At 52.1% G+C, this 27853-nt stretch overlaps 1 protein-coding gene across 1 annotated transcript; it reads left to right on the top strand.

Moving 5' to 3' along the window:
* Positions 1-11407: 11407 nt before the first annotated feature.
* EFS (embryonal Fyn-associated substrate) lies at positions 11408-23391 on the top strand. Its single transcript, XM_044420896.1, has 6 exons — positions 11408-11630; positions 14743-15075; positions 15722-15820; positions 19910-20593; positions 21702-21791; positions 22910-23391. The coding sequence occupies exons 1-6, from the start codon at positions 11625-11627 to the stop codon at positions 23321-23323; spliced, it is 1626 nt and encodes a 541-aa protein (XP_044276831.1). The 5' UTR covers positions 11408-11624; the 3' UTR covers positions 23324-23391.
* The last annotated feature ends 4462 nt before the right edge of the window (positions 23392-27853 follow it).

Below are 27853 nucleotides of genomic sequence, written 5' to 3'. Positions count from 1 at the left end.
ACGGACAGCATGATGCAGATGCTCGCAACCTGTTAGAGAGAACGAAGGAAATGGGGGTGGGTGGCACCCCTGCCCCGGAAAAGCGCCCCCAAGAGGCACGCTGGCTCTGCATGCCAGCAAACAAGTCAGGACCCAAACTCTTATCTCAGAGAGAGACTTTAATTTTGGAGAGACACTTGCATCCAACCTGGGTTTGTTGAACTCCAGCTCCCATTATCCCCCAGAAAGTCCCAAGCTCGAGAAGGGTGTGTTAATCTGATTCTTCCTATTGCCATGCTTACATAATACGGACAGTTTATCATGACTGAATGTATAATTAGTGCTGAAAATTGCACTGATAGCTAAGTATTCTGGTATTGGTATATGTTAATCATGAGTTGGACTCAACAAAAGTGTGTTTGCTTGCAGAAAAAGCCGGGCTGCCCTTTTGCACAACGCACCACACGGACATCGCAAAGAGCGCAGCCCCAGAGCAGTTAGAGCCAGCTCTGCAATGGGCAGAACCGAATGGTACAGCCTTCTCTAGACTGTATCATTTCGGCTTGCTGGGGGTTGGCTATACATCTAAACACTCCCCCATGGGAAGGAGAAAACCCACAGCCGTTCCCCATGCTTCGAAACATAGCATGCCATGGAGGTGGCGCCATTGAGTCCGTTTCCCTGGCACGCTAGTTCTCCCACCCCACAAGGAGGAATTGCATATATGCTGAAATGGTGCACTCCAGGCAGTGCTTGCTGATTTCTCTGACAGGGCTGAGCACAAACAAATCAAACAATCAAGCTAGGATGGATTATGCTGAAATTCATTCCCAGTCCCAAACGGTCAGGATAGTCTGCCTATGACTTTTCCCCGCTTTTTTCCGGGCCTTGCAGCTGGAAGCAGAAATTACATGGACTGTGCTTTCCCATCACCAGGTTGGGAGAATCTTCCACCTGGGAGATTTACCTCTGTCAGGCGGATACATATTGAATTCTGTACATATTCTGTGCTATTCCCTAGGTGTTTTAATCATCAATTTTTATTGCATATATTTTATATTGCACCTATTTAACACACGTTTAATTGATGTTTTTAAACTGCTCTACCTATCCTTATTGTAATATGGTTGTATTTTATGGAATTTTGTTGTTGATTTTTAATAGAATGTATACCAGAGAGCCCCAGTTTGGGCTATAGGTTGTGGTTTATTACTGTGATTAATATATAAATAAATATTAAAAGTACAAGCACCGAGTCTTGTTACAGAGATGGCAAAACTAATTATGACTATCAAAACCCAACCAAACAACCCTAGAAAGACAGACAGACAGAAGGACACACACAGAAAGTGAATCAGGAGGTGAGGTCAACCCTTCCTCAACCTAGGAGCCCTCTCAGTGTGTGGGACTACATAACCCAGCCTCCCCACGCATGCACTATGGGTGGGAAATGTGCAGTCTTCCAAAAAATGTGTGGTCTATGTCTCCTGGCATCTCTCAGCATTGGCTATACCTGCTAGGGCTGATGGGGGTTGTAGTCCAATGCATTTGGAGAACACCTAGCTGGAGAAGGTAGACATATTCGTGGGTCATGGTGTGGCCGACTTACAGGTAACATCGCTTCAAGAGAGCAAGAAAGGAAAGCAATGAAGAAAGGTTGGAAGTAACACTTAAAGGAGTTGGTACAGGGCACAAACCTAAGAAAGGCCTCTACCTCCCAGCATTCTCCAGCCTGCCTGCCTGCCTGGGGAATCCTGGGAGTTAAGGGGCCTCTTTCTGTCTACACGAGCACTGCCTTGGACCCTCAATCTATATGCTCGGAAACTTTCACAGCCTACACGAGAACACAAATGTATCTCCTCTGCCCCCAGCCTCAATCTCACCCCCCAAATCACCCCCGCATCTTGTCCTGCCCACACTGGAAGAGCAGAATCTGGGGACCTACCAGCTGAATTTGGCTCATCGCGGCTTCCCCTGTCCAGCTGCTGCCTGTCCACGGCTCGGGAGACCTGTCTCGCTGAAGCCGCAGGGCTCCCTGCTTTATTGCCGGCAAAATTCCACTCATCACAGCCTCATGCAAAGTTTGTGGAAGGCAGGCCTACCCGTTCCTGGAGGACATGCCTGTGGCGGTTTCTGCAGTATTCGGTGTGACCCCCAGCCGGAGATTAATTCCAAGATACCTGAGCAAAGGTGGGGAGTCACACAGGATGGGGCAGGGGACACCCGTGCTGGTGCGGCCTCAGCACCTGAGAGAGTCCGAATCAGCACAGGACCAGCTCTGCCCCTCAGGATTGCTCCGGATTGCCAATTGCTTTGCTTTCCTCGTCCCTCCACCCTGGCGGTAATTGCCCTTTTGCAGAGAAGCGAGTCCTAAAACTCCCAGTTTCTGGATTTCACTAACAACCCTCTAAGACTTGGCTGCTGGAATGATCTAGGAATCTGCTATTCAGAGGTTGTCTAGCTGAGCAGCTTGGTAGCACCCCACCACATTCACAGGTAGGCTGCCACTGGATGTGGAGGCTTTGATTCTCCACAGCCGATTAGGAAGGGTCAGGGGCCGGAGGGTGAAGCGAGCACCTTGTGGGCCATATGGAAACTCTGACGTGGCCCTGCTTCTTCTGGGAAGGCCCTTGCTCCCAAGCACACCTGGAGCGGGATTCTTTCTCCTCGGAGGACCAGGTGCTTAGAAGGCCTGTAGTTGCTAAATGAGCGCCCAGACACCCCTCCCTTCTGCAGGTCCCAGATTCCATGGGGTGAAAACCAGGATTGGGGTTCTGACCAGAAGCAGTAGAATTCTTGCCCTTGGGGCTCCCCGGGGTAGAAGCCATCTCCAGACATGCCTGAGCAGGTGGTGATTCCCCCAACGTTCCCCTTTGGGGTGGGGGGGGGGCTGATGCACAGTCCAACTCCCCCTCCCTTTACAGGAATCCTCCCATCAGTTTGGGGTCCCAGTCTTGACACCTTCTTGGCCTCGCTAATGTACCCTCCAAAGCTTGGCTTAGCCCCTAGTCAGGAATAGGAGAATCCTCATGTTGGTCCCCGTTACTGTATTCAGTAGGATTTGCCAAGGGTTGCTGCATGAAAATCCCAAGTATTTTTTAAGTGTTGTTGCTGATGGCATGTTTATTGCGGCGATTGGGTGGGGGGGGGGATCAAGCTGCCTTCCCCTTCATTTTGGCTCCCTGGAGTTTGAGCGCAGGAAGCATTGATGAAAGGGGAAAGTGGAGTTGCGAATCAGAGAGTCGGTTTGCTCTCCCTTGGCACGTGCCACTCTTGTTGGCCATGAAGCCGTGAGGCTGAAATTCCACACTCTCCTTTGCTGTGCCCACCCCGCCCCTTTCCCAAAGAATCCGACCATCCCGGCACACGGCGCTGGGACCTGTGCCAAAGCAAGCCGTGTAACCCATGGGCACTGCAAATATTTTCAAAGAGGTTTCTTTGTGGTTATGAAACGCCCTGTTGGGTCCCATTTAAATCCCGATCTTTCCCTTACGCGCCACCAAAGGCACCACTTTCAAGGCTCTGGGCTGAGTCATTCAGTAAAATGAGGACCTGGACAATAGCTGTCCTTTAAGCGGCTGAGCCAGTGAGTCACTCTGGGCACATTCCAAGGTAGCAACAGCCCAACAACCAGAGTACCTGTCACTACCCCTTCGCACCAGGACACTCGTGCGACACCCACACACTGCATCTGTAACGTGATGGGGGGGTGTGCTGGTCCGTCCGTCCAGGCCACAGTGCCAAGACCTGGAGGGCCGGAGCACGGTTCACACACTGGGGGGGGGGGGTGCGCCAAGTGCTTGTTTTGTTTTAGAAGCGCATTGATTTGTTTCGATGCACGTGTCCATGAACTTGAAGGCTGCAGTTTGATGCTCCGAGAGGAGGGCAAGGGAGCATTATAGGCCCTCCTGCCCCAACCTGGAGAAAGGGCTTGGGCGATCCCTCTTGCAGAATGTGCCCAGGCCCAGGCCCAGCCTGGGGGTGCTGGTAGGAGTGGCGTCATTCAACTGGGGTGGGCAGAATAGGGGTCCAGTCCAGTCCCGGCCACAGTACCAAACTGAGGACTATTCCAGCCCCCATGAAAAGGGCTCCATTTGCCCGTTCTAAATACTGAGGGATCAACAACGACAATTACACAATATTCTGCATGTCCTAAAACATAAATCACATGTGCACAGGTGTGTGCAGCATAGTTGTGTGAGACGTGGGACTGGACCCAGGAGTTCCCCACTCGGACATGCAGTTCACTGGGAGACTTCGGGCCAGTCACTCACTCGCAGCCTGATCTACCTCACAGGGTTGTTGTGAAGACGATGTGGAGCAAAGTTTACTGCCTTGTGTTCCTCACAAGAGGAAAAAGGGTGGGATATAAATGCAATGCAGTAGTAATAGTAATAATATAAATATAATGCAATAACTCTGTGCAAAGTATTTCTGGCAGCTGCAGAGTCTATCCATCTTCGTGGCTGCTTTCTGGGCCAAACGAGGGCGCATCGTTTTCCCCCGTGAGCCATTTCGGAAGAAAGGGCGGCGCAGGGGGTTCCGTCCTTCTTCCCTGTAATCCACCCACGCGGTGTACGCCCCTCGGTGCACGTCGGCTCGTGGGAAGACCGCTTCGCGAGAAATCCCGCCGCCTCCGCGCTGCGAGTCTCCGAGGCGCGTCGCGCGTCGCTCCGAGGGCTTTTCCTGCGGTTTGGAGAGGCAGGAAAATGCTGGGATCAGGAAGTACCTGCGCGGTTTGCGGAAAACATGACGGGGCACCCCGGCGAAGTGCTCTGAGGAGGCATCCGCAGCGCGGGACCAGGGAAGGAGCGCGGGGGCGAGGATCATGGGCTTTGTGGTGAGCCAGGCTGCTCCCGCATTTCTTCCTCAGCCCGGGCAGCGTTTGGTTCCGCTCGCCGCGCCGCTCTCCGAGGCTTTTGCCGCGCCACGTCGGGCGCAGCGCGCAGGGGGAGCCTGTTCGGGCGCGGCCTCCCCCCCCCCGGCTCGGGAGGCCTTTCGAGGGTCCCCCAGAGAGCCGGGAGGGGCCCGGGCATCCCCCGCGCCAGGAGCGCGCTCGCTCGGGGCGACCCTGCCTGATCCGACGCGCACGAGGCGGGGCTGCCGCCGACGCCGAGGCGGCTCGGACACCCCGCGGTGCTGCTCAGCGCGGAACGTGGCCCCCCGTATGTTGCGTGGCGGGGAGCGGGACGAGGGGATCCCTCGCTGCATCCGCCGCGCCCGCTGCCCGCGCCTTCCGGCTGAAGGATGCTGCGCCCGGACGCCTCGTTGCGACGGCCCTTCGGGCGCGGGACCCTCTCGGGCCGACGGAGTCGGGGGCGGGCAGTCCCGCTCCTGGTTGGGGGCCCCCTCCACGATGGGGCTGGGCGATTCTGCTCCACCCCACGGATCCTCCGGGGTCTGCTCCGAACTGCCCGGCGGGATCGTCCGGAGGCTCAGCGAGAGTTGCGCTCGGCGCGCGCTGCCGGCAGGTGTTTCTCCTCGTCCCCGTCAGCAGGTGAGGCGCGGGCTGTGCTGAGCCCATGCGGGGCCGTGGCAACGGGCTGGATGGGGGCCAGCAACCTGAAGCCCGCTCCAGACCAGTGCCCAGATGGAGCTCCGCGGTGCTCCTCGGCCCTCCCGCTTCGGCCCGTGGCCCAACTGCGAGGTGACCTGGATAAGGATGGCCTTGCCTCGGGAATCCACAGGCGTTGTTGTGTAGTTGCAAAGTCGTGCCCGACCCATCACAACCCCATGGACAACATTCCTCCAGACTCTCCCGTCTTCCACCACCCCTTGGAGTCCTCCCAGCCCCACACCCACCACCCCAGTGACCCCATCCAGCCACCTCATTCTCTGCTGCCCCCTTCTTCTTTTGCCATCTATAGTTCCCAGCATTAGACTCTTCTCCAGGGAGTCCTTCCTTCTCATCAGGTGGCCAAAGTATTTGAGTTTCATCCTCAGGATCTGGCCTTCCAAAGAGCAGTCAGGGCTGATCTCCTCTAAGACTGACTGGTATGACCTCTTTGCAGTCCAAGGGACTCGCAGGCGTCTCCTCCAGCACCACAATTTGAAGGCATCAGTGCTTCAGATTACGGCAGTGTGCTCTGTGTGGGGCTGTCCTTGAAGACTGTTCAGAGGCCGCGGCATGCACAGAGTGCAGCAGCCGGATTCATAGCCAGGAGCCACGGTTCCAAATCCGTAAAACCAGTCCTGGCCTACTGGCACTGGGTGGCCCCTGGCCCAGGTCCAAGGGCTGATTTTAACCTCGGAAGCCTTCCTTGGCTTAGGATCACAATGCCTGGGAGAGTCCAGTCACTCCACTTAACATCAGGGGCCAGCTCCAGGGGGGCAGAAAGAGGGGGGCTCTCTGGGGTGGCCCCCCATTCCTGGAATGCCCTCCCCACTGTGGCTTGCCTGATGCCAACCCTGCCATCTCTTTGGCACCAGGCTAAGTTCACCTTTAAGCAAAGGATTTTAAAGACAAATTTGCATATCTGGGAGCTTGAGAGGATGGATCCGTTCCAGGTGTTTTTCTTTTGCATGGTTATTCTTCACTGAATATTTTGTCTGTTTCTAATCAACTTCTACAACATTTGATTGCATTGTTGTTTTTATGTGTTGTTATGAACCACTCAGAGAGTTTTGGCTCCTGCATAGTATAGAAATGGACTTATTAATTGTAACAACAATGTTTTCCGTCAATGCATAATTTGCAAGCACATTGGAAGTGCTGGTTGCCACAACTTAAAGCCCCAAATAGTTCAGGATGTGGCTACCTCAAGGGCCATTTCCTCTCGTGTGAGCTTGCCCACGCTTTAAGATCAGCTGCTGCACCTTTTGGGAACCTTCTATCATATGTGGTAGACCTGCGGTAACGTGAAAAAGTATTGGATTAAAATACATAAATGGCTTGAGGAAATCTTACAAAAACCTTTCGCTTTTAAACCTGAAGTCTTCTTATTAGGCATTATACCTGTTGATATTAGTAAACAAGAAATGTACTTGATTTTACATGCAATTACTGTGGCGAGGATTGCATTTGCTCAACACTGGAAAAGTGAAGAACCACCCACTGACGAACTGATTTTAAAAAAGATCTTGGACTGTGCAGAAGTGGATAGATTGACTTTATCATTGAAGGAGAAAGAAGATACTGACTTCTATCAAACTTGGGATTCTTTTTATTATTGGCTAGAGAAACGGGACTTCGTATAGATTTAAATATGCTTTTAAGTTATCATAAATGGAAAAAAAATGTGGAGGCTGACCCAGCAGGCCCGATGTTTTTGGTGATTGATGTTTTTAGTTTTTCTTTGTTTTTTTTATTATTATTATTATTATTATTATTATTATTAGAACATTTCTATGCCGCCCCTTGCCGAAGCCTCGGGGCGGCTTACAACACAATAAAATACAATACAATACAAAAATAACAATATAAAATTAAAATTAATAATATAAAATAAATAAAATAATATAAACGATATAAAAGAAGTTATAAAAGTTATAAAAGAAAAGAAGGAAAGAAAAGAAGTCACCCTGGCCAGATGAATAAGTGAATATTGTTAACAATTAAATTTTAGGATTATAGTTTCAAATGAAACTTATTATAAAAAAAGATCGGCTGCCGCACCCCTCGTACCGGTGCCATTGGGTTCAGGCCACCGCTGGAAGCAAAAGGCAGCGGGGCTTTCTTGGTGTTGGCTCCCCACGTGCAGAACTCCCAGTCCTGAGAGGCTGGGTGGGTCATCGTCCTCCTTAGCTGCATCGCATCAGCAGGTGAAGTTGCAGCTGCTTCCTTTTGTTTATTTATGGCCGGGATATGTTCCTGCATGTGCTTGCTACTTTTTTCACTCGTTTTGATTTTCTGGTTTTAGATTTTTGGGGGAAGGGAGAGTAGGCAAACTGTCTTAAAATAGATGAATACATTTTAATTTTTTTTCAAGCAGCGAGATGATGTGTGCTTGCGTGTCTTTGCATCACCGTGGGCATGATTTTTGAAGACGCGTCACAGAAGCCAAGGAAGGGGGGCTGCCAGATGTGCAAGGAGGACATGGACTCTCCTGCCCATGTTCCCCAGCAACAGTACCCAGAGGGACGCTGTCTCTGCCACCAGAAGCAAGCGGTTCCCTTTTGGTGTGAAAATTCGAGGTATGCATTCTGCACCGGATGGGATTAGAACTATTTATATCCAGAATAATTAAAATAATCCAGGCAGCGGATGAAAAGCTTTTAAAAAATGATTACTGAAGGGCACGATCCTATGCAAGTTTACACAGAGGAAAGTCCTAGAGAAGCAGAGTCCTCAGTCGAGAATCCCCCCCCCTCCCAAATTTGGCGTTTGCAGAAATAGAAAAGGACTCTTGGGGGGCTCAGTGGGGAAGGAACAGGACCTACCTTCTGCTCCAGGTGCCACTTGCCCGATTGCTCCCCCCCCCCCCCGATTTGCGTGCACGCGGCTGCACCAGGGCGTGTGTGTACGCGTTGCGGGGTGGGGAGGAATGATAGCGCCTCGGGCCCCGCCGCAGAAAAGAAATCAGCGTAACAAAGCCGGGGAGCTTGGCGAGCGCCGAGGAGGACTTTCTTTGGAGGACGCTTCTGCCGCGGACATGCCAACGCGCTAGTCCTTAAGGTTCCACGCGAACCGTTCGAACCCAGAAGTGGCTCTCGCGTCAGGCCTGGCGGCGGGCGACTCTAGGACCCAGGACGGGGAGGCGGGCGCGAGGGAGGGCGCAGGGGCTGGGGAAGGAGCAGACGTGTGTGCCGGCGGGTGGGGAGGGGGCAGAGGGAGCCGAGCTGGGCTGCCGGCCAGATCCAGTTGCCCGCCCTCCCCCCGCTCCCCGGCCGCCTTTCTCTGCAGCGCGGAAGGTCTTGGTGGGGAAGAGCAGAACCGGTGGGGGAAGGAACGGCAGCAACGTGCAACAGACGGAGGAGGTGAAACGGGGCGCCGGGTGAAAAGAAGGGCAGAAAGAGGGACACGGGAGGGAGCGAGGGAACACTTTGCAAGCCGTGGAAGGAACGGAGGGAGGAAGGAAGGAAGGAAGGAAACACTTTGCAAGCCGTGGAAGGAACAGAGGGAGGAAGGAAGGAAGGAAACACTTTGCAAGCCGTGGAAGGAACGGAGGGAGGGAGGAAGGAAGGAAGGAAAACTGAGTGGGGAGTCGGCGCGCAGGAGTTTTGCAGAAGGAAGAGCGCGGAGGACAAAATGGGAGGGGGCGGCGGGCGCCGGGGCGCATCCCCTCATCCAACAGATGGGCGAAGGGAGTAATCCCCGTGCCCCAGCCGGGAAGGGGGCGGCCGGGCGCGGGGGGGGGGGGCGGGGGGGGGGGGGAGCCGGGCGCCCCGCGGTGGGCGAGCGCCGCTCCCGGGCGCGCCCCGCTGGCCGCTGCGCCTCGCCAACTCCGCGGGCCGGGGCGCCTGGACGCCTGTGGCGGGTGCCCGCGCCGCCCTGGAGCCGCCCGCGCCGCCCTGGAGCCTCCCGCGCCGCGCACGCCTCCCTTCCACCTGCTCCTGCTCCTGCCCTCGCCCGCGGCCCTCTTTCCCTTCGCTCGCCCACTTTCTGCCCCGCTCGCCAGCGGCCGCAGGACCCGCAGCTGCAATTCTCCCGCGCGGGACCGGCCTTTCCCCACCCAAATTCCACCCAGCATTCGGTTCCCAGCTTGGACAATCCTTCTCCCTGGGCCTGATAATTGCTGCTTCGCGGGGAAGGAGCACAAGAAACCCTTCCATTATGGGCTTGACTACGAGCCAGGATCCCAGCGAAATGAAAAAGCTCTAAACTCTTTAATTTGTGGGTGTGCGTGCCTGCTTTTCATTTTAAAAGAGTCCCCGAAAAGCCTGCAGCAAATAAAACTACTCTGCCTCAGCAGAAAATAAATACCTCTGTGAAAGTGCCAATAAAGGGGGGGGGGGTTTGGGTTGTTCTTATAAAAAAAAGATGGAACTGTGACATTGCGAGTGAACTGCTATTCTTTCAAAATTCAGAACATCTGGAAATCTAACCATCAACTCTTTATTTAAACCACAGGAGAAAGAGGGAAGCAAAAATAACTTTTTAAAAGAAACTTTTTCCTGAAAGATCATCTGGAAAAATGAGAGCTGCATATCCAGTGGTCTTTGCTCACAACTGACTTGGATTGATTGGTGGTCACCAGCCTTTATCTTTTTCGATTTTGAAGTCTGGCCTTCTGTTGGCACACACTGCTTATCTCTGGGTAGATTGCAGCTTATGATTCTCCTGTTGGTGTTTTGTGATTTATTTGGAGGTCAGCACCACCTCCCGGCCTCAACTGGCTTGAATATTGGTGCTAACAATAACATCATCTGGATTTTTTGTGGTCCTCCACTTAATTTATTTCTTGGTAGCATACACTGTGCTTGTTCTGGGTTGGAAAGGGTGTGGAAGTAACTTCATATGGATTGTCTCCAAATTTGCAAAGGATTTTTTAAAAAAATATGATTCTGGACAGTATTGAGTTTGAAATTGCAAAATTAGGGGGTTTTTCTCCGCCACACCCAGAAAGTTACATTTTCCCAGTAATTTGTTTTAAGTGGGGAAAACTTGTTCAGTGAGGAATTGAGTTTATAATAGTATGTGTCACTTACCATACACTTCAGAAATTGATATGTATAACTTTGTCAACCTAATTGCAGATTTGTTGGAAATTTGAAATTCTGCAAAGGAGTCAAGCTTTTGAATTTGGAGGAAACTGGATCACTCATCCCTTAATGCCACCGATATTCTGAGATGTGCAGAAGGTTCATGAAACATCTGGGCATTTCTAGTATATATTCTCAGGAAAAAAGTGCCATGCTGGATTTTTTTTATTTTACCTGTTCTGGATTTTTCTCTCTACTTGTTTGGGTTTGAGAAGGAACATTCATTGCTAATGAGGATCTATAAACTAGGACTTTGCATTGCTCTGCCTCGTCTACCCAAGAGGAAAGTTCAGGCTTTCTGGATTTCATGACAGTTCTAAAGCTATAGCTGTTCTCCGTGTGCCAGAACTAGGGGGTTTTTAAACTTTGGAAATAAATTTTGTAAATGTTAGTCCTTTGGCTTTCAATTCCACCCTGTGGTTGCAACACAAGCTGTTGTGCCAACTGGTTGTGTGTTCGCCTTGCCTGCCTCGGTCCACGCGGCCTGGAAGTGGTCGGGCTTACCCAGATGGCTTTTCTGGGAAAAATCTGCTGACCAAGAAGTTCGGGAAAACTTACAAAAACTTCTGGGTGGAAAAAAAAAGATAGAGGACAGCACTGGAAGTGGCTGGACTTTGAAGAAACATGCTCCCTTCTTTTGAAGGCTAAGAATGATCTGATTTTGTTGGGAATTGTTTTTTCACCTTTGGACTGGAATATCGAGTTGCACCGATTTTGCCAACATTTTCCACAGAACTCTGCTGAAACCTTCCTTCCCAGAAGAACTGGAGTTAAAAAACTAAAAAGAAATCAACACTGGTTATTATATACCTCAGGAGTCTTTCTTCCTTTCGGAGCAACCGACTACACAAAGGAACAGCATGCTGCTAAAGACAGAGCTGTTTTTCCAGAGTATTAACATATGAGAGCAATAGAGAAGATGCCATTCAGCTTACGATTTTCTTGATCTTCAGTTGTCCCTTTCTGCTTCTCCCTCTCGGCATTAGACAATCTGTCCCTTCAACATGTCTGTAAGTATATTTAAATAGGAGAAAGAAAGAATGAACGAATGAACTAGTTAGTCCTGGGCAAAGTCCAGTGGTAAACCAGGAATTGGAAGCTCTTTTGACCTTGGACAAAACATTTACGTGTCGGGGTAAATGACCATTTTCAACATGTGATTAAGGTGCTGGATGCTTTTAAGGGCAGGCCTGCAGAGTGGGGTTGGTGGGGGGGGGGACTGCATAGGAGAGATCTGGGGTTCATGGGCAGGAAAAATAGAAGGAAGTGTAACATTCTTTTAAACACCATTACTAAGCAAAATGCTTTCCATTTCCTTCAGAAACTGTGCGACTCTTCAGCCTAGCCTCCTTTATCCTGGCGTCCCTCAGAAGTCTTGGACTGCAGCTCCCATGATCCCCAGCCAGCATGGCCAATTAATCTCTAGGGCGGCAAATTAGAGAAGGAATGTGCAGTGCAGATTTTGGGTGCAGTTTTGCAGAAGTGCCCAGCTAATCAGTTGCAAAAAGAAGTTTGGTCGGGCTTGACTTGAGCCAGGCCTCAGCCCCTGGACCTGTCTGAATGTTGGAGCTAAGACCACTCAGCATTTCCCGAGTGGATTTAATACATATTTGTCCTTTGCTTCACCGCTGAAGAGTCATAATGATTTAATATATCAGGGGGCAAAGGGTGGGGTATCCCAGTCAAAGAACTTGCTGTCTACTAACTCTAGACCTCTTAGCCATCTGAAAGGAGACTCCATTCAGCATCTGTAGATGTAACAATACAAATTCTTGTAATTGGAGCCGAGACACACGTTGGCTTGTGAATGTTGCTCTTGTTTTCGGGGTCCACGCGCTAAACTCCGTGATCTGAGATCATGCCTGGCAAACGTGCGTTTGTCAACTCCCCAAGTGGCTATTCCCTGCCTCCCCCCTCACCCCCCAGTTGCCAAGTATTATTCATCCTCGGGGTTAACCCTCTAATACAGGAATAGAAAGGCATTATCTTGTTAGAAGTCACCATTTGTATGATCCTGGGTTATTTTATTGGGATGTCCTGGTTTTGCAGAAAGGGGTCTCCTTATCTGCCCCTTAGCTAGTTTTGCCTCCTGTGTTGCATTTGGATTTTACTTTGTCAGACCTAGACTAGGACCTATTTGAAAGTAGGACCTTGTTATTCATATTAACTCAGTTGAAGTGAGATCCAACTCTTTTGTCTTCAGAAGTTCCAATGTGAAAAACTGTTCCACCTTGTGTCTTTCTTTGGGGCTTTTCCATGTAATGCATGAAACACCACAAGTGAACGTTCCCATTTCTGTGTCATGCTTACGGATAGATACACTGACCTTGCTCGGAAGTGTGACCGTTTGTGAAGGGTTTGCCAGTTGCGTAGCAAACCAGAGCTGTTGCTGGAGGATCTGCGCGAGGGACGCCTGTGTCGGCCTTTCCCAGTTTAGCCATTTGGACGGGTCTCTTGCAGTACGTAGTGTGACATTCTTGCAGGTGTTCCTTGGAAAATGTCGAGCATGTAGGAGCTTGTCCAAAGCAGTGGGGCCGACGTAAATGTTCAGAAAAGGTATTTTGTACAGCCTTCCTGAAAATGGTACTGTTTCAGAATTTCAGCAGTGAATGGCAAGACAGAATTAGCTGCATCTAAATCTTTCCTGCCTCTGGAAAGCTAACGTTGTTTCTGATGTGCTAACTTTCTGAGTGCAGGTGCGGGGAAGCAATTCCGCAGACGATTGCCCCGCATTTCAAAGTGGCGTGGCCCCATGCCCAAATTGTATGGGTGGGTTGCTTCAGAGGGTGTGTCCGTGTGTGAGCTCTTGGGATGTTTTGGACTACAGCTCACATCAGCCCCAGCCAGCATGACCAGAGGTCTGGAAATCTGGGGACAATGGTCCAAAACAGCTGGAGGGCACCACCTGGAGAAGGTGTATGTAGGGACTCTTGTTGGCACCTGTTGGAGTGTCACTTTAAATGTGGAGATGCGGGAAGGTCCACATCTGTTTTGGGGGAGGCTCTGCCTTTCTCAAGCTGTTTGCCTGAAGTCGGACGGCACAGGTGCAGAAGCTCAGATGAATGGGCAACATCTGGCAATCCAAGAGACCTGGCCCCACACCTGAGCAGGCCCCTACCCTGAATTTGGGGGTGCTCTGGCTTTTGTGCACCCCCAACATTCCAAAAGCCTGGCATGTTCCCAAGCCACGGTTCCTGACATTAAGAACTTGCAGATAAAATATCCCCATGTCTGGGGATCCCGCTCTTTTCCACCCTGGGGATAAACTTCCACAAACTTCTCCAAAGTGGAGGTTGGCTGCTGTGTTGAAAGAGGCCGTGCCCAGCTGATCTGGAGGATGTTTTGAGATCTTCTCTTGATCTAACAGGGTTGTACGTAAACTGGACGGTGTAAATCCATGAGGCACGGCTCTGCTTATGGATAATTGTGTGGGTGTCTACAAGTGTGATGCTGTTCTTCCATCACACCTAAAATACTGTGGCCCCAGCATGTCCAGAGTTATCTGTGGGAGATAAAGGAATTTGCAGCTCAGCACATCCGAAGGGAACTGAGTTGTGAGGAGGCTGGTGTCTCCCCCTTGATTTGTCCACAACCTTCTGCTTTTTGATGGACAGAGTAACCTATCAGCCCCTCGGGCTTGCTAACTGTGAACGCTGAGGGGCAGTGACTGCCAGGCTGGCTGCATTTGGGGGTGGGTCTGTGGCGTGCCCGTCCCAGGAAGACCACCCAACCCAGACTTCCCCACAGCCGGTAGCCTCCCAGGGAGCCATGCCTAGGTTGGGGATGCCTGATCCCAATCAGGATCAAAAAGACCTGGACAAAAACCGCAAGCATTGCTGGGAGCGATGGAAGCATTTATATATGATGTGCTAAAAGAGGGTGAGGACTGGGGGAAAGGGACTGGCTACCTGGTTCTCCCAGAAGGCTGAGTTTTTCCTCGGATCCCAGGTTTCGCACCCATGATCTAAGCCAGCCTGACACCCTCAGGCATCTTGGACAACAGTGTCCACCCTTCTTCAGCCTGTGTGCCCACTGGGACCAGATGCCACACCGGCGTGAGACCCTCAAGGTTGCTGGCCAAGGACTAATCGCCCCCTTTGTGCTCCGCACCGCCCCCTGCAGGCCCAGCTGTGCCGCGCCCTCTATGACAACGCCGCCGAGTGTCCGGATGAACTGTCCTTCCGCAAGGGCGACCTGATGGTGCTGCTGCAGCCCGAAGCCCCGGGGCTGGAGGGCTGGCACCTCTGCTCCTTGCACGGCCAGCACGGCATCGTGCCGGCCAACAGAGTCAGGATCCTCTCGGAGCCCGGATCCCCTGGGCCGAGCCCTCTGCGCAACCACGGCCCGGGCGAGGTCTACCAGGTGCCCAGGAAGGAGACGGCCCTGGTTGGAACCGTCTACGAAGTGCCCCCGGACGAGCGGAGAAGAAGGGGGCAGAGAAAGGAAGAGCAGGAGGTGAGCGCGACAGTGGGCTTCGTAGTCCCAGACGAGAGCCCCGTCGAGGCTGGGCGCTTCAGAAGCTGCGACGGATTCCCCACGGAGCACTCAGTGCTGTGTCTTGTTCCTGCTGGGGACCAGTTGTAGCCCCACCCCTCTCCCTTTAGCCACACCCCCGCTAGATAATGAGGAATGTTCACAAAAAACAGGGCTCCTGACCATGCAAAGAGTGCCTGTTCCTGCACTGAGCAACTGCAGCTTGCCTTTACACACTGCTCAGGATTAACGAGGAGGACGGTTTTCTGGGCCGGGTGTGGGGGAGTTGGGCGTGAGGGCCGCATGTGAAGTGCCTTTGGGGGCCGGGGGGGCTCTGCCCGTGCCTGGGGGAGGCGGGTTAGACGTGCAAAAGATCTGAGGGACCCACCAACTTGCATGCAATCTGCTGGATTTATCTCCGTTTTCCCTGGGGCAAAGCTAGCCAATTAATTTTGCATCCAAATCATGTGACGGAGAATTAATTCTGCAGTTCATTCCCAACCTGCCTCACATCCTCCCAAACCAACCAACATTTCTCCCGCTAAATATCCTGGGCGCACCTGATGCCGCCCCTCATGAAGCCATATCTCCTGTCTGACTTCTCTCTCTTCCACCCTCCCAACTGCAGGTGTACGAGGTGCCACCCCCTGCCAGGCCGTGCCCCCTGCCCCTGGAAGGAATCTACAGGGTGCCACGCGGCACCAGAAGAGATGGGGACCCCAGGGAGGTGAGTGCTTACGCTTATTCAGGGGATGTGGGGTGAACCCGTGATGTGCCCGACTCCTTCCCCTATTTGAGCCTCTGATCACCAATCCCGTGAGGCTGGACAGGAAAGCAGAGTTGGCCCACTCCTTCACTTTTATGGTGGCATGGGGATTCGGGCCCAGGTCCCACTGGCTTCCTGGTCAGGTCCAGCTCTTCGACTGCTGTGCCACACTGGATCCAGCTCAGCGACTGGGCAGCTTCATGTTCCCCCGGAAGAACTGCAGTGTTCTTTGTACTCCGCTTCTCTGTCACTGCCTGGTTGCTCAATTTTGGCCAGATTCCACCTGTTTGTTTGTTCTGTTTACATCCCTCCTTTCTCCCATTGTGGGACCCCAGCTGCACATGCGGTTCCCAGGTGGTCTCCCCTCCAAGCCTGGGCCAGCCGCAAACCTGCATAGCTTCAACTTGGTGGATGCCATAGGTGGCGTCGGACCATCCTCTAGGCCACTGGTGGCCAACCTCCGGCACGCAGGCCACGGCGGGCACGCAGAGCCCTCTCTGTCGGCACGCGAGCCAAGTCACCTGAGCATCGCCCCAGCAGCCGAGCATCAGATAACAGTGCACATAGGAGCCATGCGCATGGTCGGAAAGGAGCAGTGGCGCCAGGCGATGATGTCATGAGCTGTGACTCATTAGCCACAACTCGTCTGAGCTTTCACATGCCTGGTCAGTGCGCTGCCAAGGATATATATATATTTGCTTGGACTGGCTGTGAGTTGTTTTTTTCTAAACTAAAACCTCAGTTTTCGGGTTTTATTGCAGTGTTGGCACTTTGCGATAAACAAGTGGGTTTTGGGGTGCAGTTTGGGCACTTGGTCTCTAAAAGGTTCACCATCACTGGGTTAGGGTTAGAAAAACGAGGTGTCCTGGTATGATTTTGATGGTTAGAATGCGTTTAGAATGGGGAGAAATGATGAGCTGCGCAGAAAAAGCTACTCAAGGAAGGCTTTTTCAAAATCACCCTATTTTTAATGGAACTTTAGCCCTGTATTAGGGTTAGGGGAGTGCACCAGGGTAGGGTTAAGCCAGTGGTGGCAAACCTATGGCATGTGTGCCACAGCGGGCATGCAGAGCCCTCTCTGTTGGCATGCGAGCCAAGTTGCGCCAGCATCGCCACAGCAGCTGCGCATCAAATCACAGCCCACATAGGGGCCATGCGCATGCTCGGAAAGGAGCAGCGGCGCCAGGCGATGAGGTCACAAGCCGCGACTCATTAGCTGCGACTTGTCCAAGCTTTTGCATGGCTGGTCAGTGCACTGCCGAGGATATATATATATTTGTGTGGACTGGCTGTGAGTTTTTTCTAAACCAAACCCTCACTTTTCAGGGTTTATTGCAGTTTTGGCACTTTGCGATCAATACGTGGGTTTTGGGTTGCAGTTTGGGCACTCGGGCTCTAAAAGGTTCGCCGTCACAGCTCTGGGCTGTGCCTCTTTGAATCTGGAGTGCGTTTTGCCTTTGCGAGCCACACCATTTGGAGAGCGGGGAGACAGTGGGGCTGATGCGGCTTTCTGTCAGTCCACCCCTCCTTGTCTCTTGGGGAGCTGCGGTCACGGACAGCTGGGCCCGTCTGTCGCGAAAGACAGCTGGGCCCAGGCCGGTCTCCGAGGGTAACTGGATCTCGGCCCAAATGTTGGGACGGCTGCCTCTGACCCATATCGAGGCCCTTTTCGACATCCCTTGTTTCCGCAGCCAAGGCGGCAGTTGCCCTAGATGGACAGAAACGTGGAACGCGGCAGCAGGTGTCAGGCAGAAAGAGGACAGCTGGGTCAGGATCTGGAATGGAACGGAGATGTAGGGATCTGGTCTCATGGGGCACGGCAGCGAGGAGGACCTGCTCGTCTGCAAATTCTGTGCGGTGTTCTGCATTCAGGGGCACCTTTTCTATGAAACGCCTTGCCTTGCTCTCTGCTCTTTGCTCTGCTCTGCTCACTTTTGGCGAGAGAACAGGGCGACTGGGAATAGTTCCTAAAATCAGAGAGATCAAACAACCCAAGAGGGAGAACACTTGTTATTACAACACAGGCATGGAAGGCTTTTAACCTGAGCACTGAACTCCTTTTTGGAGATGCTGTTAGGGGGGCAAATTCTGGAGGTGGGTGAGGGCAAAAGCACGGAACCAAAGGTAAAAAGGCTGGGGTGAAAAGTACCCCAAAAATCAAAAACATTATCGTTTAAAGGTGCAGGCCTATGCATATTTAGATTGGAAAGGGGCTGAACAATTCTAATGCACTTTAATGCTCTTTCTGCCACTCCCTAAGGCTTTGGAATGTCATTTCAAATGGGAAAATCACTGCACAAAAGCTCGGAGACCACTAACTGATTGTGACTGGGGAAAAGGATGTGGGGCTAGGGGAGGGGGTCATGGGGTTCTGGAGAACCCTGGGCTTACTCAACCTTCTATGAGACAGCCAGTCTTCCTTTGAGTGCTGTGTGCATTGAGCTCGCGTTTTCCTGCTTTGCATTTTCATTTTTGGAAGACGGGGGCTGAGAATATGAAAGGAAAGGGAAAAGAAAAGGCAGGAGATAAGTTTGCACCATTCTTGTGAGCCAGAAACAGAGTGGAAATGTCTCTTACCATACTGCTTCTGCACTAACATGCTGAACCCTGGACGTGTGGGACACGGATCGTGTCTCCCGAGCAGCAGCGGGTGGTGGGGGCTGACCGTTAGTTAGACAAGGTCCCGCTCTTGCAAAGCTCTTCAGATTTCTAATCTAAGTAATTCCCCCAAAGAAGTTTTAAAATGAAGCAAGGAGAGAAAGCACAGAAGCGGAAACAAACCAGTCCTTTCCCACCCAGCATGGCTCCCCTTGTTACAATTTAAACTTGGTTGAGTAAAACTTAATGGGAGGCTCCCTGATAGGGGAGTAATTTAGAACCCGTTCTCGAGATAAACTTCAGACAAAGGCAAACAGAGATGGCGACAAAGAAATTCCCCTGCACATGGTTTCATGCCGGTTCTCAGAAGGGTTGGGAGTGACGAGAGGAGACGGTGCAGTGGGGTTCCGCCGATGGAAAGGTGTTTGAGTTTGTCCGAAACGTTCGCTTGTCCCCCAGACACCACTTTCACGAGTTGGCTATTTCGTCCGTTCATGTTCATTTATTTTTCTAGGAAAGCCACGAATATCACGACCCTCAAAATATAACACAATTAAAACATAATTAAAAACCTTAAAAGTAGAAAAAGGAAAACCAATTACAAGATACCGGAAGCTACGATAAGCCGCTAGTTTCCTGTCCTTCACAGGAATCTGGGAAAAGAGAGTGTGATTTGGGTGGGCAGAGGGGAAAGCCCCTTACCTAGTTCAGTCGGAGAAAAATGGTAGAACAGGAAAGGCATCTTTGTGTCTGACCCTTTTGTGATTAACTCTTTGTGTAATAAGATCTCCGAGGATGTAATCCGAGGCATGTTTGGTCCTACAGCTTCCACTGGCAGTGCTGTTCCCCTGGACCTATGCATGGAAGGCTGTTTCCAGGGATGGGTGCCAACCACCAAGAAGGCCCTGCTCTCCTGTGATTACCTGCTGAGCTCCTGTTAGACCCAGAATGACCAATAAGGCCTCCTTGGAAGGTTTCAGGGACTGGCTGAGGGAACAGTGAGAGAGAGATTTAGAGGGATAGTGTGGTCTGCTTTCGGTATGGGGAATTCAGTTCTGGCTGAGTCAGAAGTGGGCGTTGTCCCATGATGCTCACACATAGCAATGCTGAATATTCTGGTCGCTTCTGATGCAAAGTGTTTTTGATAGGATCCATGCAGGCAATCAGGCTGGGCCTCCTTCCCAACTCTTTAGGGCATAATCCTATGCGTAGGAGCACAGGATCAGACCAGAGGTCCATCTAGTCCAGCACTCCGTACATGCAGTGGCAAACCAGCTGCCCCAGGATCCCTTCAGCAGGGAGGGTGCAAACCTCCTCCTGCCCAGCTCCCCAGTTACTGGGTGTGCAGGAATGGGACCGACCCTCAGTGACGGAGGGTCCACCCACAGCCGTCGATCAAATTGTGGCGTGTCCGTCCTCACCCTTCTCTCCCTGGGATCTCCCCTTCCTCAGGTTTACGACGTCCCCTCATCCCTGCTCAGGGACTCCCCGTCCGACACATACGACTCGCCCTCCCCGTGCCCCAAGAAGGTGGCACGGGTGGCCCCTCAGCCCACGGTCCTCGTGCCCTCCGATGAGCCCTACGACGTGCCGCTGGCCTTCAAGAAGCCCCCCGGCCCGGAGGGGGAAGAGGAGGAAGACGGCGGAGGCTGCGAAAGGCCCCTCGTCTACGCCACTCCGTCCAACCTGCGCCGGGCCGAGGCCCTGCTGAACCTGTACGAGTCCCCGGAGGAAGTGCTGGGGGGCGGGCGGGAGGGGGCGGAGGAGGGGGAGGACGGGGGCATCTATGACGTCCCCTTGCTGGCCCCCAGCTCCCCGCCCCTCGAGGGGGTGCTCCAGGGGCTGAGCCTGAGGGAGCCCGGGCCGCCCTCCCGCCCCCGCCTGCCTTCCGCCGAGAGCTTGTCCCGCCGCCCGTTGCCCGCCCTGCCCAGCGAAGAGCGGCTGTCTGCGGAGCCCCCTCCTCCGTCGCCAAACATCGTGCGGAAGGGCAGCATCCAGGACCGCCCGCTGCCCCCGCCCCCGCCCCGGCTGGGGGGCCTCGGGGCCGGGGACCCGCTGGAGCACGTCCCGGATGAGGGCCACAACGAGTACGAGGGGATCCGCCTGGCAGACGAGTATGACTACGTCCACCTCAAGGTAAGTGCGAGCCAGAGCTTGCTGCAAACCTTCCAGCCCCCTTTGCTCCCACGACCAGCGCAGGGGGCTTGTCCTACCCAGTTTTCCTGCTCTCTTCTCTTGGATCTGCATCCCATCTTACCAAGCAAAGTTTCCTATGTTGTGATTTACGTTCCTCATTTGTTTCCCGGCCTGAAGCACCGTTTTCTATAATATTCCATAAAAGGGGCAAGAGATGTTTTTCTAAGTGATGGGAAAAACGATCTGTGGGATTGGCTGAAATCCATCAGGTGAAGTTTTTCCTTTCTCTGGCTGGATTTCCCTGACGCGAAAAAATCAGATAAACCTGATACTGCTCTCTCCTCTGCCTTCTGTAGAAACCCCTCTTCTCTCACATGCATTAGTCCTTCTGTCCGATTCTGGGGGATTTTTCCTTCCCAAGCTCACGCCGTTCAGCATAATTTCCTGGTTCTCTGTGTGAGACGAGGCAAGTCCACTTTGGCCAAGCGGTTGATCTGGCATGAATCTGGATCCAACCCTTCATCCATAAAATAAAGCATAACTTTGGATGTTAAACCTGATCAAGGTCATACATAACAAGATTAAGACATGCAACATGTGAGCAGAGCCGGCTGGAGCCGGGGGTCAGACTAGATGGCCCAAGAGGACCCTTCTGACTCGCTCTGTTTCTATGTTTCGAAAAGAGGGAAGAAGAGGGGGAACATGAAAAAACCCACATGCAGCAGAAGGATTGATTCAGTTTGTACCATCCGTAAAGGAAGGGCTGGAGGAATCCCATCTGAAAACCCCACCTCTGCTTTGTCCCGTCTGGACCTCATAGATCCTGCCCTTTCCAAACTTGGCTCATTCGGGCTCCAACTCTGCCCGGTTTGACCTCTGTCTGTGCCCATTTTGGGAACCCGCACAGGGACGGGCAAATTTGGATTCACTGAACACGTACCTTGCGATGGCTTCCCTCCAAGATACACAGCTGGTCTGCTTGTATTTTAGTGGAATTTGAGCTTCTCAGGTAGCCAGATATTTTGGCAACTCTCAGGGCTTTTGTTCGGTGTCGTGAGCCAAAGCTACCCTGAATACGCACATGACTTGGCCCCTCTTTTTTCCCTAGGGGGCAGATAAAGTGCAGTCCAAAGCGACGATTCCTGAAGGGAGCCCCAAACTAGCCCTCCCTGGAGACACTGCTCAGACTGAAGATACGGTATCGTCTGCTCTTCACTTTTAACCATGTGCTTAGCTTGCATTTCAGGCTTGCAGTTTGCATGCGCTGGGAGATGAGTCGTCCTTGCGAGGTAGGACTCCGCTTTGCGGAGCTGAGATACAAAACCCGGCTTCCCTCGACACTGGCAAACCCCTTTTCCAAGAGAATGCATGAGCTTGCTCTTTAAAACAGAAGAAATAAGGCGGGATATAAATCGAATAAATAAATAGGTAATAAACATAAGAAGGCAGGTGGAAAAGGGGGTGACCTATGAGGCCTTTCATCTTTAATTCTCCCAGGTGTGCTTTGGAGTGACATATCAAGCGTTGTGGTAGAGGCATTATGGGGGAATAGAAGAGTCCTGTTGTGGTGGCCGCTCACCTCTGGAACGCCCTATTCAGGCTGATGTCTTCACTGTATACATTTAGATTCCAGCTTAAGAGCTACCTTTTCCCACAGGGAATTAATTCATCACTAATCTGCTGCTTTGTTTATTCACTTTGTGGCCTTTTAATGTTTTTTAGATGCAATTCCTTGCAAGTTTAGATGGACAAAAGAGGCATGCGTCCCTTCCTCAAAGTCCATCATCCCCTGGGAATAGCCAAAATGCCCCATCGTCTTTTTGTGCCCATGAACCATCAGGCAGATTTTCTCTCAAATATGAAAAGCATGCAAACACTTGGCCACAACTTAAATTTTCCCACATTTTAAGCTACCTGCTTCTGTTTAAAGCTATTATATTTATAGCTATTTTTCTGGAACTCCCAAGGAATAAAGATCCAGACCTGGAGAACAGCCATTTTCCTTAAAATTCTCCTTTGAAATCAGGGATTCCCGCAGTGAATCACCTCTGTACGCACACTCCGTGGCATCGTAAAACTATAAAATATTTTAATGTTCTCCCTAGCAGCACTAGATCACCAAAATGGCCAAGGTTAGCTTGTTTTAAGCTAATTTTACACTTATGGTTCTCCAACCTAGAGATGGAGCATGAAAACAGCCTCAGAGTCTTCAGATTGGCTGCCCTGGCTGCCAGTCTGCTCTTTACGTTTTTGTTTTCTGGTCTTGGGGGCAGCAGGTTCCGTAATGCCTCCTCCGCCTCCCTCTCCTGCTTCTAGGTGCCAACTTCCCTGGAAGACAGCCAGCTCCTCCGCTTCTACACGGAACAGTGTCAGAACCACTACACCACGCTGCTTTCGGCCATCGAGGCGCTCCTCGCCAGCGCCGGCGCCCACCAGCCCCCGAAGGTCTTCGTGCCGCACGGCAAGTTCGTCATCGTCACAGCGCACAAACTGGTCTTCGTGGGGGACACGGTGTCCCGGCTGGCGTCCTCCGCCGTGGTGCGGGCGAGGGTGGGGGCGGCCAGCGGGGCCCTGTGCCAAGCCCTGAAAGAGGCCGTGCTCGCCGTCAAGGGGGCGGCCTTGCGCTACCCTTCGCTCCCCGCCGCCCGGGAGATGCGCGAGTGCGTGGCTGAGCTCTCGCGCCAAGCCCTGGCGTTCACCTCCTTGCTCGGCACCCTGGCGCCTTCGTGATCCGGCGATCGGCCCCGCTCCGATGCGTCACCGGCATCCATCCGATCCCCTCCGCGGCGACACCAGCTAGGACCCCCTCCGGCCGCAATAATTTGCACATCACCTCGGACCGGTGCCCTGCGGACCCACGGTGTGCATGGGGAATTGTGCTGACGTTTCCTTTGAACCTTGCCTGCCCGTTCGGGCAGCGCTCGGTTACAGCCCTCAAAAGCAGCATTTGCCCTCTGGCTCTCGAGTGCCCCTCTTCGACTCTACGCAAGATAACTTTGCTCGGTAACCTTCATGCGTCCTTCCTAAGCAAACAAGGTTCGTGGTTTGTACCTCCAGCACTCTTATTTTACAACCAGAAACGAGCACAGAGTCTTCGGCGGCGTCTTCGTTTTCACTTCCCGTCTTTTGTACCTGCGACCTGTAACCTTTGGTAACTCTTCTTCCCCCAGTCGGGTTCCCACTGCTGTGGTGACCATCCATATTTTCCCGCCTCCAAGATTATAGTGTCTCTGCATTATTTTCCCAGAAACCCCTGCAAAAGGGGCAGTGTTGGGTTGTAGACCAAAGACAGGAGTTGAACTCGCATGCGCGGTGGCATCCCATGGATGGATCAGATGGCAGATATCAGGGATCCAACTCCATTCTCTGGCACAAAGCCTTATGGGAAAGGAGGAAGGAGGAAACTGTTGGGAAACAGCCCTTCTTATCCTGGAACAAAGGATCCTGGGACAATGGCTGGAAAAAAACAACAAGACAATGGCCAATATTGCCTCATCGGAGAGGATTATGGGGGCATGGCGCAGAAAGGGCAAAAGCTACCAGATGCAGAAAGATGGCCACAGGAGGAAGGAAGCAAAGAAATCTAGGGCAGAGGGAAGCTGAGGGGAAGGAGGAACTGATAAAAATGGACAATGGGGTGATTGGTCAATGCGGATGAGCCAGAATGCACGACGTAGAAGATAAAATGAAGGTCCCTGCAGCCTGAAGGGGCCGCGGATCGGTGAGGAGGCGCAAGAGCCAAGCAAGGAGATGGGTGAGCCATTGGCGGGATAGACAAAGTTAGCATCTGTGTACGGCTAAGAGAAGTCAGACTGACCAACCCAATTCTTGGGTTGGCCAATTCCTTTCTTCCTCTGAAATTCCCCCTCTGGCTTTGCTTTCTTTCTTGGACAGTCGCCAACCAAATCCTCAGTTTATAACCCCCCCCCCCATCAGACCCTTCCTCATCTCGTTTCCTCATGAGGAAGCCGATGGGGTCAAAACACCTCTCTCAGGAAATATTTGCCAAGGTATTTTATAGGTTTGATCATAATAAAATGGGTGAAAAAACCATGGCTTTGTTTGTGTGTGGGGGGGGGGTGGGGGGGTAGGGGGACTTCCTCCCAAGCACTGATGTCTTTCCACCCCTTAGCCGAAACAACTTGGAAACATTTTCATTTTATGTTTAATTATAGACACATATACAGAAAAACGTATCAGAAAATTACTGAGGCTCACACAATGTATCAGAGTAGTTGTAAATGCAAAATGATCAAATAATCCAAGGATGCTTTTCTAATACTAGAAAAAAATAGAAATTCCTCCCTCCCCCCCCCAAAAAAGAAGCAATAAAGTGGAATAGTCATAAAATGTGATTCAGTGATCATCAGTTCTCAAAGGGCAAAAGATGTAAATTGGGTTTTACCTTTTTTTTTTTTTTTTTAAATTTGGACGTCATCTCTGGGAATACCCAGACGTGGTTCTCAAAACTGACTACTGAAAAATAACCCTGTCCGTTAGGTATGGGGCTACCAAATAATAATTTGATTTCCAAATTGCAAAAGTAAAGCATGTAAGATTTAAAACAAACACTCTCTACGTTGCAATCTGCTTTCTCGATATCTTAAGTGTAGCTCATGTTTTTGTCTGCCACCATGAGGTCTAGAAGATTGCCACAGCTATACATAGCTGAGCAAAAGAGCAGTGGCAAAAAGACAGCCTACAGAGCCGTCTTCCAGGAACAAGATGAAGACGGCTGAAAAGGGCTGAAATAGGGCTGAAAAGCATGTAGCTTAAAGATTTCAGTCAAAATCAGCTTCATGTGAGCATTGGAGATAGTGAAACGTTTGGTGTGCTTTCTTTCAGCTAATTATACGCTGGCCCAAAGCACACCTTAGTCCCCTCTGAGGCTTCTTGTAATCTATTTGCTGAAAAGTTGGCAGGATTAAAGCGCTTTCCTCCAGTGGGACTCCCATTCCAGAGTTGGATTAAGTGCATCAGGTGAGGTAACCAGAGTACAGCCTGGTCGGTATTTTTTTGGATGATTCCAGTTAGAACAGTTTAGAACAGATGTTGACAAGGAGCTTGGATTGGTTCATACATCACTTCTGGACCAGATCCCTGCCCCAGATGGATTGGGGGGATGATTATTGCCTCCCACATCATCCGAAAAAGGTGGCAGCCCTTCAGAAGTGGGCTGCCAGAAGTCTTCTTCTGAAGAAGGACTTCTTCATAAGTCCTTTCTGGACCTGGAAGATTTTAACCGTTTTAGGCCAGTGGCAAATGTTCCGTAGCTGGGCAAAGTTCTTGAGAAGTTGCTAGCCAGCCAGATCCATCCATGCTTGGATGAAACAAGATGATTTGGATCCATTTCAGCCGGGTTCAGGTTGGCTTTTGACAAAGAAGCTGATTTGGTAGCCCTGTAGGGTGACCTACGCTGGGAAAGAGATGGGGAACTCTGATTCTGTTGATAGGCCTGGATCTTTTGGTGGACTCCATGATGTCCTCCCTGGTCAGCGGGGCCTCCTGAATTGCAGCATTTCTACTCCTGCTTGGCCAGTTCCAGAAGGTGGTGCTTGAGGAACTGTTTGGCCTCGAAGGTTCTTCAGCATGGGATTCCCCAGGGGTTAGGTTCGTCCCTCATACTATCCAGCCTCCGTGTGGACCTGTTGAGCGTGGTCTCCCGGAGTTTTGGCGCACCTCACCTTCAGTACTTCAATGACGCATAGCTCTACCTTTCCTTTTCTTCTCGAGTTGGGCCTGTGGATGTGCTGAACCAACGCCTGGCTGTGAGAATGGACCGGATGGGGGCTCACAAACTTAACCTCAATCCGGGCAAGGCAGATGCCGCCAGTGGGCCGCATCTGGATGGGGTCGCACTCCCCTTGAAGGAGCAGGTTCATAGCTTAGTGGTCATTCTGGGGCCTCCCTTGTTTTCTGAGAGATGTCGCAGAGTGCCTTTGGCTAGTGACCCAGTTATGCCCCCTATCTGGGCAGGGACAGCCTGGCTTTATTAATCCTTGACTGGGGAATGTGACAGCCAGGTAGGAATCGGTAGCACCAGTTCTGGCCTGCTTGCTTTGGATACCTGCCTGCATCAAGGTGTTGCTTTCAAGCCAGAAAGGCTGATGTGGCTTGGGGGGGAGGTGTGTCCCCCTCTGTCATGAAATAATCTCCCCATGGAGGCCTGTAATATTATAGGGCCAGGTGAAAACTACTCCCACATACATAATAGTATTTAATGTCACCTTTTGAGGAGAGATTTAAGCCAGGTATCCTTTTAGTATGTCTATTTTCATTGAAAGGATTTTATATTTTGTCTATTAAAAGATGATGTGGTATTTTATTTACCGCAGTTGTACTCTGTAAGCTCTGTGAATTGTAAAGGGCCCAGAACGCTTTGGCGATTGAGTGAAAGGGAACCTAATAAATGAAGATGTTGACAGTGGCGCTGTGCCACGTGAGCAAAACCAAGACGAAACAGTGACGATAAAATGGAACCTGCAGGTGTGTTTCCCTCTGTCTTTTCTGTGAAAGGTCACTACCTCCAGACAGAACTGGAAAAGCCAGAAACCCAGGAGAAATCTGCCAGGCAGCCATCTGAGGGGGACGTGGGACCCCATGGCCCTCTGGCCCAACTCTGCTCTTCTGGGATTCTGCCACCAAGTTCGGTGTTCCTAGCGGTGGATCCTAAGTTTAGGATTTAAGAAGCAAATGTGTGGGGTTAGTTCAAGGACCTCTGCAAGTGGCGTCTGTTTCGCCTTCCTCCAGCTCCTCACAGCCAACCTTGGGACGAGAGATCGGGGCTTCCTCTCGGTCACCCAGGGAACAGGCCTCCCAACCGAGCGCGCCCAATCCTAGGACAGCGTTGCAACCACTAGACCACGCTGCCTTCACGCGAACGCTCCGACCAAATATTTAAGGCAGGATCTGGGCCAAGTTCAGGCGGGGGCGGCTCGGTGCGTGCAGGAGCGGCGGGCCTGCCATTCTGCAGGGAGCGCCGCCTTACTATTCCGGAACCCGTATCCCGCACTACCTTTGCTCGGGCCGCCTCGAGGGAGACCCGTCGGCGCGCGAGCCTGCGCGGCCCCCGGATCCGTCGGGCGGGCGGGCGGCCAAGGCGCTGCGGACGCACCTGGCCCGGGCGAGGAACCTGGCGCGCTCGGAGGCGGGCGCGTCCCCGGCGGCCGCGGCGAGCGCAGGTACGAGCGCCGGGCGGGGGGCGCCTGCCCTGCCCTGCCCTGCCCCGGCCACGCGCAGCAGCCCCGCGAGCCCTCCGGC

The sequence above is a fragment of the Varanus komodoensis genome, unplaced genomic scaffold (assembly GCF_004798865.1).
Source record: "Varanus komodoensis strain SLA01 unplaced genomic scaffold, ASM479886v1 scaffold112, whole genome shotgun sequence".
NCBI classification, from domain to species: domain Eukaryota; kingdom Metazoa; phylum Chordata; class Lepidosauria; order Squamata; family Varanidae; genus Varanus; species Varanus komodoensis.
The sequence above is the reverse complement of the archived record's forward strand: the minus strand, read 5'-3'. Positions and strand labels throughout refer to the sequence as shown.

What these genes read in the sequence shown, in the direction of transcription:
- EFS (XM_044420896.1), top strand. An exon ending in ATGACTACGTCCACCTCAAG is followed by an intron (nt 20,594 to 21,701) that starts GTAAGTGCGAGC and finishes TTTTTTCCCTAG; the next exon opens with GGGGCAGATAAAGTGCAGTC. An exon ending in CTGCTCAGACTGAAGATACG is followed by an intron (nt 21,792 to 22,909) that starts GTATCGTCTGCT and finishes TCCTGCTTCTAG; the next exon opens with GTGCCAACTTCCCTGGAAGA.